General features: G+C 70.4%; 2 protein-coding genes across 2 annotated transcripts; both read left to right on the forward strand.

The window, feature by feature from the left end:
- Window positions 1–1,777: 1,777 nt before the first annotated feature.
- On the forward strand, window positions 1,778–13,297 carry NOP14 (NOP14 nucleolar protein; the record flags this gene model as incomplete). Its single annotated transcript, XM_084233445.1, has 18 exons — window positions 1,778–1,969; window positions 3,113–3,247; window positions 3,552–3,693; window positions 4,100–4,242; window positions 4,400–4,534; window positions 6,080–6,202; window positions 6,349–6,480; window positions 6,788–7,043; window positions 7,754–7,884; window positions 8,252–8,337; window positions 8,981–9,116; window positions 10,510–10,611; window positions 10,986–11,139; window positions 11,763–11,922; window positions 12,423–12,570; window positions 12,723–12,841; window positions 12,913–13,068; window positions 13,188–13,297. 18 exons carry the CDS (start codon window positions 1,778–1,780, stop codon window positions 13,285–13,287), a joined length of 2,550 nt encoding a protein of 849 aa, XP_084089571.1. The 3' UTR covers window positions 13,288–13,297.
- A 371-nt stretch (window positions 13,298–13,668) lies between these two features.
- Window positions 13,669–16,244, forward strand: MFSD10 (major facilitator superfamily domain containing 10; the record flags this gene model as incomplete). Its single annotated transcript, XM_084233041.1, has 11 exons — window positions 13,669–14,011; window positions 14,101–14,204; window positions 14,310–14,468; window positions 14,536–14,697; window positions 14,915–15,023; window positions 15,119–15,230; window positions 15,322–15,430; window positions 15,514–15,604; window positions 15,684–15,731; window positions 15,817–15,906; window positions 15,985–16,244. The coding sequence occupies 11 exons, from the start codon at window positions 13,669–13,671 to the stop codon at window positions 16,098–16,100; spliced, it is 1,443 nt and encodes a 480-aa protein (XP_084089167.1). The 3' UTR covers window positions 16,101–16,244.
- Window positions 16,245–16,455: the final 211 nt, after the last annotated feature.

The following is a 16,455-nucleotide window of genomic DNA, read 5'->3' on the forward strand; positions in this document are numbered from 1 at the left end:
ACTTGACGTGGGACAAAGCGCTCCCCCCAGACAGATGTCAAGAGCACGTGTGAAGGATCCTCCCTGGGGGTGCAAGGGGTTAGGCATCAGCACTAGGAAGCTGTCCATAGCCACCACAGCGTGAGTTTGATTCCTGGCCAGGGAGCTGCCCACGTGGCGGGGCAGACCTCTCCTGTCTCCCCCGCTGTGCCCCGCAGCAGTGTTTTCAGTCAGCCTGCTTGATCTGTTCCCCGCTCTGTCTCCGGGGAGTCCTCTCACCACCACCCCCGTCCTGTGCCTCTGGCCTGCACCCCAGCTCTTGTGCACATAAATAAACAAAGCTCTAAAAAAGAACCCCCGTGAAGACCCTGTTCTCCTCCCAGTCATGCTTGGCCCTGCTCAAGCTAGTGCTCGAAAGTAGGAAGGTGAGGCCTGTGTTTCCAACTTGCAATGCTTGACAAAGTGAAAGTCTGCTACTTAATTCCAGATCCTTCCATCTAAACCCTGAGTCTAACTCTCCACGGGTACAAAGCGCCTTCTATCAAGATCTTCCCCCTAGAAGATCACTGAGGACACGGGGGACTGGACGGGTGGGGGAGGCGCAAAAAAGAAACAAAATCCTGGGCGTCCCTGGCGGCCTCGCGTTGGTCTCAGCGCGATGACCACTGCGCCGAGCTCGACCCCCGGCCAGGGAGCTGCCCTCAGGGCGCCGCAGACCCCGCCTGTCTCCCCGGCTCCCCCAGCAGAGGGTTTCCGTGGGTTCGCCCGTTCTGCTCCCCGCCGTCTCGGGGGAGTCCTCTCACACAGAGCGCCCCCACCCCTAGCCTGCACCCCACTTCTCCCTCGCAAAAACAAATAAAATCTCAAAAAAGACCAACCCAAAGACCTGGAACTCGAGCTCCGGGCGGCGATCGCGACGCGGGCAGGCGGGCGGCACCGGAGCCCTCGCGGCGCCCGCGGCCAGCGCGGAGGGGCCGTCCCGGGCGCAGGGCCCGCCGCGCCGTCCCGGGGCCGGGGCACCCACCTTGGCGCGCCTTGAGCAGCAGCGCGTTGGCCAGGAGGCTCTCCAGCTCCAGGCGCCGCCGCCGCCGCCGCCGCCGCGGCCCGCGGCCCGCACGACGCGGCGAGGCCGGGCCGGGCGCCGCCTCCGCGCTCCGCTGGCCGGACGCCTCCAGCCCGCCGGGCCCCGCGCCGGGCCCGGGAGCGCCGCCCCGCGGCCGCCGCCGCCGCCACGGCCAGCACCCGACCCGCCGCCTCGGGGCCCGCCGCCGCCTCCGGGCCCGCCGCCGCCTCCGGGCCCGCCGCCGCCTCGGGGCCCGCCGCCGCCTCGGGGCCCGCCGTCCGGGCCGTCCGGGCCGGCGAGCCGGGCGCGGGGACTCCGGGCGCCGGCCGCCGCGGGCCTCCGCGCTCACCGCCGCCGCGCCGGGGCCGCCGGAGCCCTCGCCCTCGCCGCGCGCGCGCAACGCCCCCGGCCGCCCCGCCGCCCGCCAACGGCTGCCGGCACCGGGGCCGCTGCCGCCGCGCCCTGAGGCGGCTGTGGGGTCGCGCGGCCGCGCTCCCGGCGGCCGCGCGCGGGAGGAAGCGCCGTGGCGGGCGCGGGGCGCGCTGGGAGTTGTAGTCCGGGCGCCACCGGAAGTGGCAGCGAGCGCCGGCCTTACGCGTCGGCGGCTCGCGGGCGGCGCGGGGGGCTCTGGGAGTTGTAGTCCGCGCGCTGCCGGACGCGCCGGGTTCGCGTCGGGAGCGGCGGCCGCACGTGTCGGCGGCGCCGGGTCTGCGCGCGGGGCCGGGCGGAGGGGCCATGGGCAGGGCCGGGGCGGCCGGGGCGCGCCAGGCCCCCGGGGGCCCGGCGGGAGCGCGGGGCGGCCGGCCGAGGCCCAACCCCAACCCGTTCGAGGTGAAGTTCAACCGGCAGAAGTTCCCGGTGCTGGGCCGCAGGACGCGCCACGACGTGGGGCTGCCCGGGGTGTCGCGCGCGCGGGCCATCCAGAAGGTGAGTCCGGCCTCGGGGCCCGCGGGCAGCCCCGCGTCGGGCCCGGGACGCAGACCCCGCCCGTGGGGCCCCCCCGCCGGCGCCAGGGCCCGGGCCGGGCTCGCGCGCCCTCCCCGGCGTGGCGCGCGGAAGCGGGGGTGCGGCGGAGCCCCAGGGCGGGCCGGCCGGCCGGTGGCCCTTCCCAGGCGGGTCACGCCCCAGCCCTGCGGCGCGAGCGGAGCAGAAGGCGCTCAGCGGAGTCCAGGCCTTGTCCTGCGAGTGGCGGGCGTGGACAGCTGCCGAGGCGCCGGCCAGTGCAGGGCTCGCTGCTGGGCGGCCCCAGGAAGTGAAAGGCTGTCCCAGGTGCCCTCGTTCCGCGGTGGCACTTTGTGGGGACCCTTGATGGGGGCGGGTCGAGGCTTGGGCAGAGACGCCAGGCGGCTCCCGCAGAGCCTGTGTCCGTGTTCTGAACTCAGTGCCCACCACAGTCCCTGCAGCTGCCCCTGGGGGGCGGGGGGGGGGGGCGGACACCCTGCGGAGTGTGCCTCGGATCCCCGCCCCCAGCCAGGGTGTTGCTGTTTGGCAGGAAACAGGCAGGCGCTGTTCCTACCTTTCTCAGGCTAGAAGCTGTGGAGCCCAGACCGGGATCCCAACTCCAGTGACCTTCACTGACCAGGCATCCCCAGGCTGGCACTGCAGGCCAGCTCCATCTCCCAGGCCACATGCCCCCTAACTGCCAGTCCTAGCTGGGAGTGGTGGTGGGAGCTGGTGGGCTTCAGGGTCCACAGCTCAAGGCCGCATGCACTTGCCCCTGAGTGCCCCAAGAGTGCTGTGAGCGTTGGTTTGGGGTTGCAAGTTCACAGATACGGAGTCAGCGGATAGGCAGGGAGGCTGTACAAATCACAGCAGGTACGTGACCAGCACTGAGAAAGGCTGCTGCGCCCGCCTGTGCCGCTCACGTTGTCCTGGAGGCCCGGCATTTCCCAGGCAGCCCCGGGCCCGCATGCACCTGCGCCTAGGCGGGGCCTTTCACCTGATGGAGTGTCTTGTTCTCTGACTGGCTTGTCAGCTGTGGAAGTGCTGGGTGCCCTGAGCCCTGGGTGCCAGCCATCGGGGCACAGCGTCAGCAGGACCTGACTGAGGCGGCCTCGACCTGTTTTCCAGCGCATGCAGACGCTGCTCAGGGAGTACAAGGAGAGGGACAAGGCCAGCGTGTTTGCGGACAAGCGCTTGGGGGAGTACGACAGCGGCCTCACCCCCGAGGAAGCGATGACGAAGAGGTTTGCGCTGGAGCAGCAGGTAGGGACCAGCGCACTGGCTGGCGTGCCCTTTCGGCGCACTGGTGCAGCCCTGAGCCCTCTGCCGGCAAACATGGAGGGTGGGTGAGCCTGGGATGTAGCATGGTGGCGGTGCATGCCCGGGGGTGTGCCCCAAGCTGGCCCCTCGGGCAAGCCTGCCTCCCGCGGGGCCGGCCGCATCACCCAAATGGGCCAGGGGCTCCGGCTACCTTGGCTGCATCGTCAGGGTTCGGGAACGCATTGGGTTTCGCTGTTAAATGGCCGTGGAATTTTAGGGAACTGATTTCCCCCCTTTCATTGGTCAGCGACAACATGAAAAAAAAAGTATCTACAACCTGAACGAAGATGAAGAGCTGACCCACTACGGCCAGTCTCTGGCAGACATGGAGAAGCACAATGACATCGTGGACAGCGACAGCGACGTGGAGGACCGGGGGACGCTGTCGGGTGAGCACAGGAGGCGGGAAGGGGGCGGCCCCCTGAAGCCCTTCCGCCTGCCCTTTAGGCCGGCTCTGGGTCAGGCTGCTGCAGGTTTCCCCTCGGCCCCTGCCAGGGATGTGAGACCGGAGGGCGTGCAGCTGCCCTGGCCCTGACTTGCCACCCGCCCCCCGCCTGTCTTCCATGTGGCCTGAGCGCTGCCCTTGGCGTCTCAGATGCTCAGCTTGGGGCCAGGAGGTGTTTTTCTCTCTGGGCTTTGCTGGAGGGAGCCAGCTGTGCTGTGGGGGCTTTTCCTGGTATGTGGAGTCAGTTCTCTGGGTGCAGTTGGGAGGTGCTGGCAGTGCTGCCCCCAGCACTGGTGACGCCCCTCCCCATGCACTCAGCTTCACCCAGGGTCTCTGTCCTCTGTCTCCAGCCGAACTGACCGCAGCCCATTTTGGAGGTGGCAGCAGGCTCCTTGCTAAGAAGGCCCCTCAGCAGCAAGGCGAGGAGGCCGAGAAGCCAAAATCACGCAAAGAACTGATTGAGGAGCTCATCGCAAAGTCAAAGCAAGAGAAGGTGTGGAGCGCCCTGGATGCGGTGGCCACAGTGCTCTGAGTCTCTCTGGTCCGAGGCTGTTTTTCCTGTTGACACCTCGGGTGCGGAGTAAGTCGGGGATCCTTGTGTGTGGCCTGCACACTGACGTCAGGCTGCCCTGTCTGTCCTTTCTCCCCAGAGGGAGAGGCAGGCGCAGAGAGAAGACGCCCTGGAGCTCACGGAGAAGCTAGACCAAGACTGGAAAGAGATCCAGACTCTCGTGGCACGCAGAACGCCCAGGCCAGAGGGCAGCAACAAAAAGGAGAAGCCCAAGGTGCGCGTGGGCAGCGCCAGAGCCAGGCTTCGGCCGCCACCTGGCCATCTGTGGGGAGGGCGCCGTGCGGAAGTCTGCCTGTGGCCTCGGCTGGCACCTCTGGTCTCCATATCTGTGAGGGTCTGCATTTACTGCTGCGCTTTTCTGTCAGCTTTCCCACTACCCGAAGGGAAGAGAAACCTTTCATAAGCCCCCGTGGTGTAAAGCCCAGAGTCAGCGACCATTAGTTTTTATTTTATTTTTTTTTTAAAGATTTATTTTACTTATTTATGCATAGAAGAGCTGGGGTACAGGCCAGAGGGGCGGGGGTGAGAGGACTCACCAGAGACAGAGTGGGGAGCAGAACAGGGGGATCCACTGAAATGCACTGCTGAGGGGAGCAGCGGGCAAGACAGGAGAGGTCTGCTGCGCCCTGTGGGCAGCTCCCTGGCTGGGGACCGAACTCGTGCTGCAGTGGCTGTGGTGGCCCCCCCACTAGTTTTTTTTTTTTTTTTTAAAGATTTATTTATTTATTTATACAAGCACTGGGAACAGTGAGAAGCGCGGGAGGGTGAGAGGATCCACCAGAGCCAGAGCAGGGAGCAGAGCAGGCAGAAGGACTGAAGGACACTGCTGAGGGGAGCAGCGGGCGGCAGGAGAGGTCTGCGCGCCATGTGGGACCCTCCTCCAGTGGCCAGGGAGCAGCTGGGGATCGAACCGGCGCTGCAGAGGCTGCGGGCAGCTTCACAACCCAGCGCTCAACCGCTGCGCCACCGGGGAGGGCCCCCCCACTAGTTTTTATATGGGAAGATATTTCAGTGTTTGCAAACCTAAATGTGTCCAATCGTACCAAGTAGCCCACAAAGCCTGAGCTGACAGCAGCGCGCGCACACGCGGGCGCCCGAGTGGGTGTACAGCCTTCCTTCCGGGAAGGGCGGGCTCACCTGGACTGGGCGTGCTGCTGAGCAGACATGACGCTTTGCCCGCTTTTTACCTTTGGGTCTCTGTGAGCAAAGCAGGCGCCAGCACAGGTCTTTGTGACAGTGCAGCGGTGTGCCACGGGCCTCAACGCGGGGCCCTGCATCTGGTGTGGTGTCCATGTGGATGCCGGTCCTGACCTGTCCTCCGCCTTCGTGGTGCCCCAGAGGTGTGGGCTTCCTGGGGCATGCGTGCACGCCTGCAGGAGCACTCCCCCCCGCCCTCCCCCCACGGCGTCTGGTTCTGCGCACTCTGTCTGGGTTGCTGGGAAAGGCTGCGTCATCTGAGTGCCTGGCTTCGAGAGCCGAGAGCTTCACCAGGTGACCTCAAGCCATCTCAAGTCACCCTTCTGTCCACCCCAGCTCCTTTGGGGGCTTATCACGTAGGTGAGCTGCATTTAGTTTTGTTAAAGCAGATTTTGAGAAGAATTTTCTAGCAGAGGCCCAGTGATCACAAAGCATCCCGAAGACCGGTCCCTGAAGACGAGCCTGGCAGGGCACGTGCAGCGTCTCTGTGGCGTCCAGCCGGCTGCACAGATCTGTCCTTAACAAAAGGCTGAGCGTCGACAATTTCCCCCCGCTGCCCTAGCCTGATGCGTACGATGTGATGGTGCGTGAGCTCGGCTTTGAGATGAAGGCGCAGCCCTCTAACAGGATGAAAACCGAAGAGGAACTGGCCAGGGAGGAGGAGGCGCGGCTGCAGGGCCTGGAGGTGAGGCCTCCGCCAGTGCCACAATGCTTATTTTATTTTTGTTAAAGTCTCCCACCTGCTGCTCCTGGACTGAACCCAGGACGCAGCCCGGTGGCTGGGGCACCCCCTGCAGGCCTAGCCCTGAGGCTGTGCTTCCTCCTGCCCAGGCTGAGCGGGTGAGGCGCATGCTGGGCCAGGACCAGGATGCGAGCGCCAGGAGACCCCCCCACGCTTCGGCCGATGACCTGAGTGACAGCTTCGTCCTCGATCACGACGACAGGCGTCTGCTTTCTTACAAGGTAAGGTGCTCCCTTAGCTTTCTTTCCTTTTTCTTGCTATTGAGAACCTCCCTGTCGCTGCATTTAGGAGATGCTGGCCACGGGTGGACCTCGTACCTCTAGAAGCGGTTTCTCCGCTGGGGATGCCATAGGCCCTCCACCCGGGAGCGGGAGTGGTTGAAGGAGGAGGCCCAGCGCCAGTGCCGCGCCGGCACCAGGCTCGCAGCCCGCGCAGACAGGGGAGAGGCGCGCCCCGCGCGCGTGGCGTTTCCACAGGGTCACAGGAGGCCGTGGCCCACTCCCGGCGGTGTCCCTCCTCTGTGCCCAGGATGGAAGGATGGACGTGGAGGAAGAGCCAGGCCAGGATGCCAGTGATGGCGAGAGAGAGGAGCGGGGGGGCGAGGACTCGAGCGAGGACGACGCAGAGCAGAGCAGTGGCCCGGACAGCCACTCGGACTTGGACTCGGACCTGGACTCGGACGCAGAGAGCGAGGAGCGCGGCGAGGCGCCCAGGGGGAGCGTGCCTGGCGAGGACCCCAGCGCTCGGGCTGCGGCCAGCACAGAGCTGCCCTACACATTCGCAGGTAGGCAGATGCGGGTGTCCCGGGCTTGGGGGTGACCACGCCCCGGCCGCGCGCCTTCTGTGCTGGGCTGCGGTCTGGAGTGGAGCCGAGGATGCACGCTGGACGCGTAGACACATCCCCGTCCACGTGACCACGGGCAGTGGGTGGCCACCGCAGGTGAGGACACGCGCCCTCCTGTGGAGTCTTCTGCCTGCCCCGTAGACAGGTGCTGCCCACGAGGCCCAGAGTTGCCTGTGACGCGGCTTCTTCCCTCAGTCCCGGGCGTCCTTGCTCGGCCACGTGTGCCTCCCGGGATGTGGCTGCTTTGTCTGGCGCACAGAGAACCCGCCCCATGACGCAAGCGCCGTCTGGGGAGCAGGGCGGCTGGTGAGGCGGGCCTCCACCAGGCGGACGGCTCGGCTCGGGGCTCCTTCCCGCGCCCTCTGACCCAGCCTGACTCGTGGCATGTCGGGACTGAAGCGCATTCTAACCAGGGAAAGTTTGGTTGTCTCTGCTTTGAGCCTGTTCTCGGGTCCTCCCGGTCCTCAGGACGCGCTGGTGCCTGTGGCTTCTTCCCACGTGAGACGAGACCCCGCCCCTGTGAGCTGGCCAGTTCCCTCTCGGGCCAGTAAGCGGGCGGCGTCCGTGCTGTCGGCCGTATCTCCGCGTTGTCAGGAGCGTGCGTGACGCTCACTTGGAGCGCTCAGTACGGGTGTTGGTGGTTTGGACAGCTCCCGAGTCTTACGACGCTCTGAAGTCTCTGCTGTCGGGACGACCCCCGGAAGAGCAGCTCCTGGTGGTGGAGAGAATCCGGAAGTGCAGCCACCCCAGCCTGGCAGTGGGGAACAAGGCCAAGTTAGAAGTAAGCTGCAGGGGCCCCGGCTGGGGAGGGGCGGCTCCGGCAGCAGAGGCGTCGCATCAGTCATCGGTGGGGCGGACATGCCGACCAGGCCCGCGGTAGACCCAGGAAAGGCGCCGTGCCCTTGGGTGCAGGGAGCGCGCCTCACCTGCCTGTGGCGACGAGCACACATTCACTCTGCTCTGAGTAAATGCCGAGCGCGTGCGGAGCGGGGCCCCGCGCTGGGCCTCTGCTCCCTGACAGGTCACCGGCTGGCCTGGGGACACAGTCCTCGCGCTTCCCTTCCCGCCCCGCCCGCTCTGGCCAGAGCGCTGTGAGCCTGCGGTGGCTCGTGGGTCCCCCTGAGCTGTGCCCACTCACACTCCTGCAGAAACTATTCGGCTTCCTCCTGGAGTACGTTGGAGACCTGGCTACGCGCGACCCGCCAGACCTCACAGTCATCGATAAGTTGGTTGTGTGAGTAACACGGCTGTCCGCAGCGTGGGCCTGAGCCGAACAGGGTGTGTCCTCTTGGGCCTGGGCGTGCCTTCCCCGTCAGCCAGCCCAGCCCTTCAGCAGCCACGCAGCACCACGAGCGGGACTGCGCCGGGGGTGGCCGCTTGGACGTGTCCTCTTGGCCAAGCCCCATCGGGCCTCTTCCGGGTATTGGGCGGCTGTTTCACTCACCGGCAGGACCCCTGGCTCTGCTTGGCTGGGCAGAGGTGCGGGGCCTGTGGGTAGCACCCACTGCCCCCGGGAACACCCTGCAGTCCGCGCCCCAAGGTGCTGGGGCACCCTCGCGTTAGCACCCCTCGGGGTAGGCCTTGCCACATTGCTGGAAGACTGTGCCTCAGGGGTGCAGGCGGCCTGGGGGCGCACGCCACGTCCTGAAGCCTTGGCCTCCGGGTGCGTTCACACGCCCAACGCCTGGGCCGCGCCGTCAGCCGCTCGGAAAGTTACCTGGGCGACCCAGGCCCGCGAGCGGAAGGCGAGTCCCCGGCGTCAGGGCCCCGGTTCTCGCCTGCTCGGAGGCGGCCCCCAGGAGGACACCAGCACGGAGTTGTGGCGCTTTCCGTGCCGTCCCTGGACGTGGCCTCCTGACTGGCGTTCCGACTCGCAGGCAGCTGTACAGCCTCTGCCAGATGTTCCCCGAGGCCGCGAGCAGCGCCACGAGGTTTGTCCTGCGTGACGCCATGCACGACGTGGAGGAGCTGGTGGAGGCCAAGGGCCGGGCTGCCTTCCCGGGGCTGGACGTGGTGAGCGGAGCGGGTGGTGCCGGGCAGGCGGGGGCGGGCACTGAGGGGTCACTCCCCCCTGCGCTGCCAGGGCAGGCGTGTCTAATAAGAGGAGAAGCCCTGGCTTGAGTCCACGTGACTGGCGCTGTTTGGCGGTAGCAGCAAAGGGGTCTTGAAGCAAGCACGGCGCGTCCCCCAGGAGCCCTGCCCTGCTCTGAGGCGGCGGATCCAGCCAAGGGGGCGCTCTCCGCCCCGGGGCCCAGTCTCCGTCCACGGCTTGCCGCGCTCCCGTAGCGCTGGTCGGTGCTGGAGCTGCTGCCGGAGCAGAAGGGCGAAGTGGGGCTCCCGGTGCCGACAAGCCCCACCGTGCTCGGGGCCGCGTGTCTCGGGAGCTCTCGATGCCCCTGGGCACGCTGGGGCCCTCCGGAGCCCCCACGGCCTGGCTGCCCTGACCCTAGCCGGGGTGGGGTGCCCTGAAGCCCCACCCGGGCCCTCGGCCCCTCCCCCGCCTGTCCTGTCCACCTGGGTCGGCTGAGGCGTGTCCACGCGTGTGCGGGACGGTCCCTCTGTGAGCCGCCTTCGCACGGCCCCCGCCCGTCTCTCCGCCAGCTGGCGGGCGTCTCGGAGGCCCAGGTGTGTGGGGTGACGGGGCTTCGCCCGGGGCCGCTTTTAGCGAGAACAAGCCAGTGGGACGTGCGGGGTCCTCTTCGCTGGTAGCCGCTCTCCTGCCCGGGGCTATGCCGGCTGCTCCTGCCTCTGGCCCGGGCCCCCCACCGCTGCGCAGCGCCGCGCTCCCAGCCCATCCTGCGGGGCCAGGCAGGCCAGGACTCCGTCTCCTCGGCCGCCGTGGAGGCTGTTTCTTCCGAGTGGCCCCTTTTCAGAGGTCCCGGCGTGACGCGCGATGAGGGCAGCCTGTCCGGGGCAGGCTGGCGGCCCGGGTGAAAGGGGCGCCTCCCGGGACGCCGAAGCCATGTCTGCGGGCCGGGCGAGCAGCCAAGGCTGCTCCCGTCACCGTGCAGGCCGTGGGGCAGGCTCCGGGCGGGAGCAGAGAGGTGGGGAGGGCCCAGCTGTGGCCCCCCATCCTTCCCGCTCACAGAGCCCCTGTCCTTCCTGCTGGACAGGGAGGGCGGGCTAGAAAGAGGCTCCCCTCCCTTGGAGCTGGCGCCCCAAACAGCTGACAGTGCTGGCTCCAAGCTGCGGCTGGCTGGGGAGGAGGGGCCCCTGCGCCCCCGTCCTGGAGAGGCGGCGCTGGGGTCCTCAGCAGGGCCAGGCTTGCGGGGAGCCCCCTTCCTTGCCCGGGGCGTGTGCGGCCACCACGATGCACGTCTGGATGCTTCGTGGCCTTTCAAGCCCTCGGGAGGCCTGGTTTTAGCCGCCGCTGCTCCCTTGACGCTGTGGTGCCCTCTGTGTCCAGCTCGTTTACTTGCGAATTACTGGGCTGCTGTTTCCGACCTCTGACTTCTGGCACCCCGTCGTGACCCCTGCCCTGCTGTGCATGAGCCAGCTGCTCACCAAGGTGCGTCTGCCCCCCTCCCCCAGCCGGGCTGGGCCCTGCAGGCGGACTGGGTCCAGAAACGTGGGTCAGCGGGAGGGGCCTGGCAAGGCAGGCGGCGTGGAGAGAAAAGCAGCAGAGCTGGGGGCCTCGGTAGCCCCGGGGGTGGGGGTCCGCTGCCGCCTTCTGTTCCTGTCTAAAAAGCGATTCCCTTTTCCCTGGTGGGCCAGGAGGGGGCGCCCGCTGCAGGGATCTGCCACGTGGGGGCGGAGCCCGAGCACCCCGCAGCCTGATGGGCCTCCTGGGGTCCTGCAGCACCAGCGGGCTGCCCTGCTGGGGGGCGGGGAGCGGGGGCGCCGGCTGGCAGGCGGTGGGTCACCGGCCTGCTCCCCCCGCAGTGCCGCGTGCTGGGCCTGCCTGACGTGGTGAAGGGGCTCTTCGTGTGCTGCACCTTCCTGGACTACGTGTCTCTGTCCCGGAGGCTCATCCCCGAGCTGCTCAACTTTCTGCTCGCCGTCCTCCGCATGGCAGCCCCCGGCGGGCCAGGCCAAGGTGAGCGGCTCGAGGGGCCACCCGCAAGAATACTGTGCTTTTAACTGTAGAAAGCTTGGGGTGTGCGAGGTGGAGGACAGCCCCCCGCCCCCCCCAGGCCCCTGACTCCGCCGGGTGGAGCCGCGGCCCCACCTGCTGCCGAGGCGCACGGAGCCCGTCGTCGGGACCGACTGTTGCCAGAGGGGTGGTGTCGTGCTTCCGGCCGAGCAGCGTCTCGCTACGACTTGTCCATGCGCTTTCTTAGACTCTGGTCCCCTCCCTGTGGGCCGCAAGACTCCGGCCGCCGCAGCGTCGGGCCTCTGTCAGCAGTGGTCAGTGCCACCCTGCGCCTGGCGGCCTTCTGTCCGTCCACTGCTCCCTTCCAGTACGCCGCCCAGTCTGTTCCAGGCCGGTCTCCTCACGAGGGCCGGCCAGCCCGTCTGGGGCCTGGCCCGCGGCCCTAGAGCCACATGGCGCTTAGTAGGCCCACAGGAAGCACCGGTTGAAAGCAGCCTCCGGCGTGGGGGCAGGCCTGCGTCTGCTGCCCCCCAAAGCTGCCCATCCGCCTGGGGTGGACGTGCGGGCTTCCGTGCAGTCTGCCCGGGCGCTGCAGCCCCTCCTTGCCCGTCGTGCTTGGCATTCAGGTCGCCCCCCAGCACACCCTGTCAAGGCCCTCGGGAAGAGCGCGGAGCTGCTCTTGGTTTCGGATGACGAGGACGTGGCCACGTGGCAGCGGAGCAGCCTTTCCCTCCAGTGGGCGAGCGGCCTGAGGGCCCAGACGAGGACGGAGGCCAACCACGCCAGGTGCGGGCGGCCCGGGCAGACGCGGGGTCTCCCCTGGCAGGCGGGTCTGCTGAATCCGGCAGGTTGGGGTCCCGGGCGGTCAGCAGGCTGTGCCTCAGGAGGGGCGGGGGCTGGGGGTGAGGGCGCCGAGGGGGGTGGCCCTGGGCCTGTGGGGGGCAGGGCGGGGCCATCCCAGCTTCTGCTTCCCGGTTAGCGAGGGGCAGCGCAGCACCGCCGCGGGGTGTGCAGGGCAGGGGTTGTGGGGTGGCCGCAGGTGTTGGCCACTACCTGCAGCCACCCCAGAACCCGCCTTGCTGGTCAGGGCTGCCGCGCACACTCGCTCCCCGCCGCTCCCCGGCTCCCGGCCCCCCTTCTTCCTCCTCTGCGGGCCGGCGCAGGGGCTTCCTCCGCCCCTGCCTGGGCTCGCCTGGCCAGCGGCAAGGACGGGACCCCCTTCTCTGGGGCGCGGTGGGCCGGCGCGCCTCTCCCCGGCTGAGCGAGACCCCCGCGGCCTCCCGCAGGCTGTCCTGCCTGGCCGTGTGCCTGGACCTGCTGCGGCGCTGCGCGCTGACCTACGGCCCGCTGCCCGCCTTCCACGACCTCACCCAGCCCCTCGGGGCGCTCCTGGAGCAGCACCTGGCGCGCGGCGTGCGCCCCCCGGAGCTGCAGGTGAGGGCCCGGCCGGGTCTGTCTCCGCAGCGCCCCTGCCCCGTCCACCCCCACGGCCGGGGCGCGCGCACAGCGTCTGCACCCACACCCCGTTATTTGGCCAGGGGCGGGGGGCTCAGAGGCCTGGGGGGGCCGCGCCCCTGCCCTTCCAGGCGCTGTACCGGAGCGTGTTGGCGGAGATGCGCGCCCAGGAGCGGCGCTACCGGCCGCTGGTGTGCGCGAGGAGCCGGCCCGCGCCCCTCAGGCTCTTCACGCCGCGGCTGGTCAGAGTGTGAGTGCGGGGGGCCGGGGGGGGCGGGGGGGCCGGGCCGCCCCGCGCGCGCTGACCGCCGCCGCCCGCAGCCTGGAGTCCGGGAGGCGGCAGGGGGGCAGCCGCGAGGAGCAGGAGCGGCGGCGGCTGATCCACAAGCACCGGCGCGAGTTCAAGGGCGCGGTCCGCGAGATCCGCAAGGACAACCAGTTCCTGGCGCGCGCGCAGCTCGCCGAGGCCCTGGAGCGGTGAGGGCGCGGGGGGCGGGCGCGGGGCGCGGGCGCGGGGCGCGGGGAGCCGGCGCGGGGGGCGGGCGCCGGGGCGGGGGCGGGCGCGGGCACCCCGGGCTCACGCCGGCCGCCCGCAGGGACGCGGAGCGGCGGCGGCGGGTGCAGCGGCTGGTGCAGAGCCTGGCGGCGCAGGAGGGCGAGTGGAAGGCGCTGAGGAGGAGAAAGTGCAAACAATAAACGCGTTTCCCACAGGCCGGCTCCGGCTCTCCCTGCGCGGCGGCGGGCGCGGGGGGTCGGGGGGCGCCGGGGGTGCGGCCGGGGGGCGGCGGCTTCTCGCGGGGGGCCGGGCCGCGCCCAGGTCCCCCTGCCGGGTCCCCCGGGCGGCGGGGCGCCGGCGGGCGGAAGGGGAGGCGCGGGGCGCAGCCGCTTCCGGGGCGGGGGCGGCCGGGCGCGCAGGGCGCGCAGGGCCGGGCGGGGCGCACTCGGCTCCCGGGGCGCGGGCGGGCGCGCGGGCGGCGGCGCGGGCTAGAGGCGCGGCGTGCGCGGGGCGGCCCCGGGGCTGGGGGCGCGGGCCCGGCCCTCGCGGGGAGGGGGCGCGGGCGGGGCAAGCGGCCCGCCATGGGCTGGGGGGCCGGCGGCAGCTGCACCCCGCGCCCGCCCATCCGCCCGCGGCCGGCGTCGGAGCGCCGCGTGGTCGCCGTGGTCTTCCTGAGCCTGCTGCTGGACCTGCTGGCCTTCACGCTGCTGCTGCCGCTGCTGCCCGCGCTGCTGGAGCGCCACGGCCGCGCGCAGGTGAGCGCCCCCGCCCCGCGGCCCCCCGCGCGCCCCCCGGCCCGGCGCGCCCTCATCGCCGCCCGTCCGCAGGACCCCCTCTACGGCTCCTGGCAGCGCGCGGTGGACCGCTTCGCCGCGGCCGTCGGGGTGCCGGCCGAGAAGAGCTACCACAGCGTCCTGTTCGGAGGTGGGGCCCGGCGCGCGGCGGCTGCGGCCCGAGGAGCCCGAGGCCGGGGCGCCGGGCCGGATCCTGACCGAGGCCCGGCCTCCGCGCAGGGCTGGTGGGCTCCGTCTTCTCCCTCCTGCAGTTCCTGTGCGCCCCGCTCACCGGCGCCGTCTCCGACCGCCTGGGGCGGCGCCCCGTGATGCTGCTGTCGCTGGTGCGGCCCCTGGGGTGGTGCTGGGGGTCCGAGGGGCGTCGCCCGGCTGGCCGGCCCCCCTCCGGGCCCCGTGACAGCACCTGCCCCTTGGCCCGGCCCACGCAGGCAGGACTGGCCGCCTCGTACGCCGTGTGGGCCGCCTCCTCGAGCTTCGCCGCCTTCCTGGCCTCCAGGGTGATCGGGGGCGTGAGCAAGGGGAACGTCAGCCTGTCCACGGCCGTCGTGGCCGACCTGGGCTCGCCGCCCGCCCGCAGCCGGGGCATGGTGAGTGCCGAGGGCCGCGCGGGCGGGGGCCTGGGCGCGGCCTCCCGCTCAGCCGGCCTCTCCCCAGGCGGTCATCGGGGCGGCCTTCTCGCTGGGCTTCACGCTGGGCCCCATGCTGGGCGCCTCCCTGCCGGCCGACGCGGTGCCCTGGCTCGCTCTGCTCTTCGCGCTCTCCGACCTGCTGTTCGTGCTCTGCTTCCTGCCGGAGACGCTGCCCCCGGAGAAGCGGGTACGGGCCGGGCCGCCGCAGAGAAACCTGGCGGGCGGGGGCTGGGCCGGGTCCCCAGAGGGCCGCCCTGGCTGAGGCCGAGGCAGGCCCTGCTGGCGGGGACTCCTGGTGTTCAGGGGCCACTGGGGCCAGGGGGCCGGGGCCTGCGGGGCACAGTAAGCTGGGTGGGCGCAGCCCGACTCCCCTCGGCGGCTCCAGCTCCACAACCCCCGCCCAGGCGCCCTCCTTCGCCCTGGGCTTCCGGGCTGCCGCGGACCTGCTCAGCCCCCTGGCCCTGCTGCGCTTCTCAGCTGTGGCCCAGGGCCGGGACCCACCCTCGGGAGCAGGTAAGAGCCAGAGCCTCCAGGGCAGGGGTGGCGGGCTGGGGGGGGGTGCGCCCCACCCGGCAGGGCCGTCTGCCCCCAGCTGCTCCTGTGCCCAGGGCTCAGCCGCCTGCGCCGCCTGGGCCTGGTCTACTTCCTCTACCTCTTCCTGTTCTCGGGCCTGGAGTTCACCCTGAGCTTCCTGGCGCACCAGCACTTCCGGTTCAGCAGGTGGGTGTGGGGCCCACCCAGGGGCCTGCTGGCTCCTGGGGGGTGGGGGCTGGGGACGTGGGGGCGGGCCGGCGCTCACGCTCCCTCCCAGCCTGCAGCAGGGAAAGATGTTTTTCTTCATCGGCCTCACCATGGCCACCATCCAGGGCGCCTACGCCCGGCGGATCAGCCCTGGCCGGGAAGCAGCAGCCGTGAGGCGGGTACGAGGGGCTCCCTGGAAGAAGCGGGGGTGGGCGGCGTCCTGCAGCTGAGGGACGTCCTGAGTTGGCCGTTTGTCCCCCAGGCCATCCTGCTGCTGGTCCCCGCCTTCCTCCTCATAGGCTGGGGGCGCTCGCTGCCAACACTGGGCCTGGGCCTGCTGCTCTACTCCTTCGGTGAGTGGACCGGCCAGGGCTGGGGGGCTGGAGCACTCGGGGCCTGCCTCTGGCTGACAGGCTCCCCGTGTCCCCTCAGCTGCCGCTGTGGTGGTGCCCTGCCTGTCCTCCATGGTCGCCGGCTACGGTGAGTGGCCCGTCCCCCGACAGGGAGACCCAGGCCCCTGGGGTGGGGGCTGGCCCCTGACAGCCTTCCCCACCCCCCCCCGCAGGCTCACCCGGGCAGAAGGGCACCGTCATGGGCACGCTGCGGAGCCTGGGCGCCCTGGCCCGGGCAGTGGGGCCCGTGGCGGCCGCCTCAGGTGAGGGCTGCAGGGAAGCCCCGGGGCGTGGGGCGGCGCCCCGCCTGCAGCCTGCCCCCTGACTCTGCTCTCCCGCAGCGTACTGGCTGGCCGGAGCCCGGGCCTGCTTCACCGCCTGCTCGGTGCTCTTCCTGCTGCCCTTCCTGCTCCTGTGGGACCTCAGGCCTCCGGAGCAGACACTCAAGGCCCAGTAGCTGCAGCCCCGCAGCCCCCGGGACATGAGACCTGCCCTCCCCGTGCGGGGCAGCCGCCCTGTCGTGCCGGCCAAGCGGGCTGGGCTTCTGCGCTTTCCACCCCGCGGACAGCCCAGGCCTCTGAGCCACAAATAAAGCAGCTGTTACCACAAGTGCCTCTGTCATAGCCCAGCGCCCGCCTCGCAGGCCCCGCCCTCAGCAGAGGCCGCGTGCGGCCACCGGGACGTGCAGCCACCGGGACGGCCGTGCAGGGACGCTCTGCTGGGCTGTCCTCGCCACAGGTCCCGCCCCATCTAGGCCGATCGCGGGGGACGGGCACCGGGACACGGCCTCTGCTCCTGCCCCCACCGCAGCC

Source organism: Talpa europaea (genome assembly GCF_964194135.1).
Source record: "Talpa europaea genome assembly, chromosome: 5".
NCBI classification, from domain to species: domain Eukaryota; kingdom Metazoa; phylum Chordata; class Mammalia; order Eulipotyphla; family Talpidae; genus Talpa; species Talpa europaea.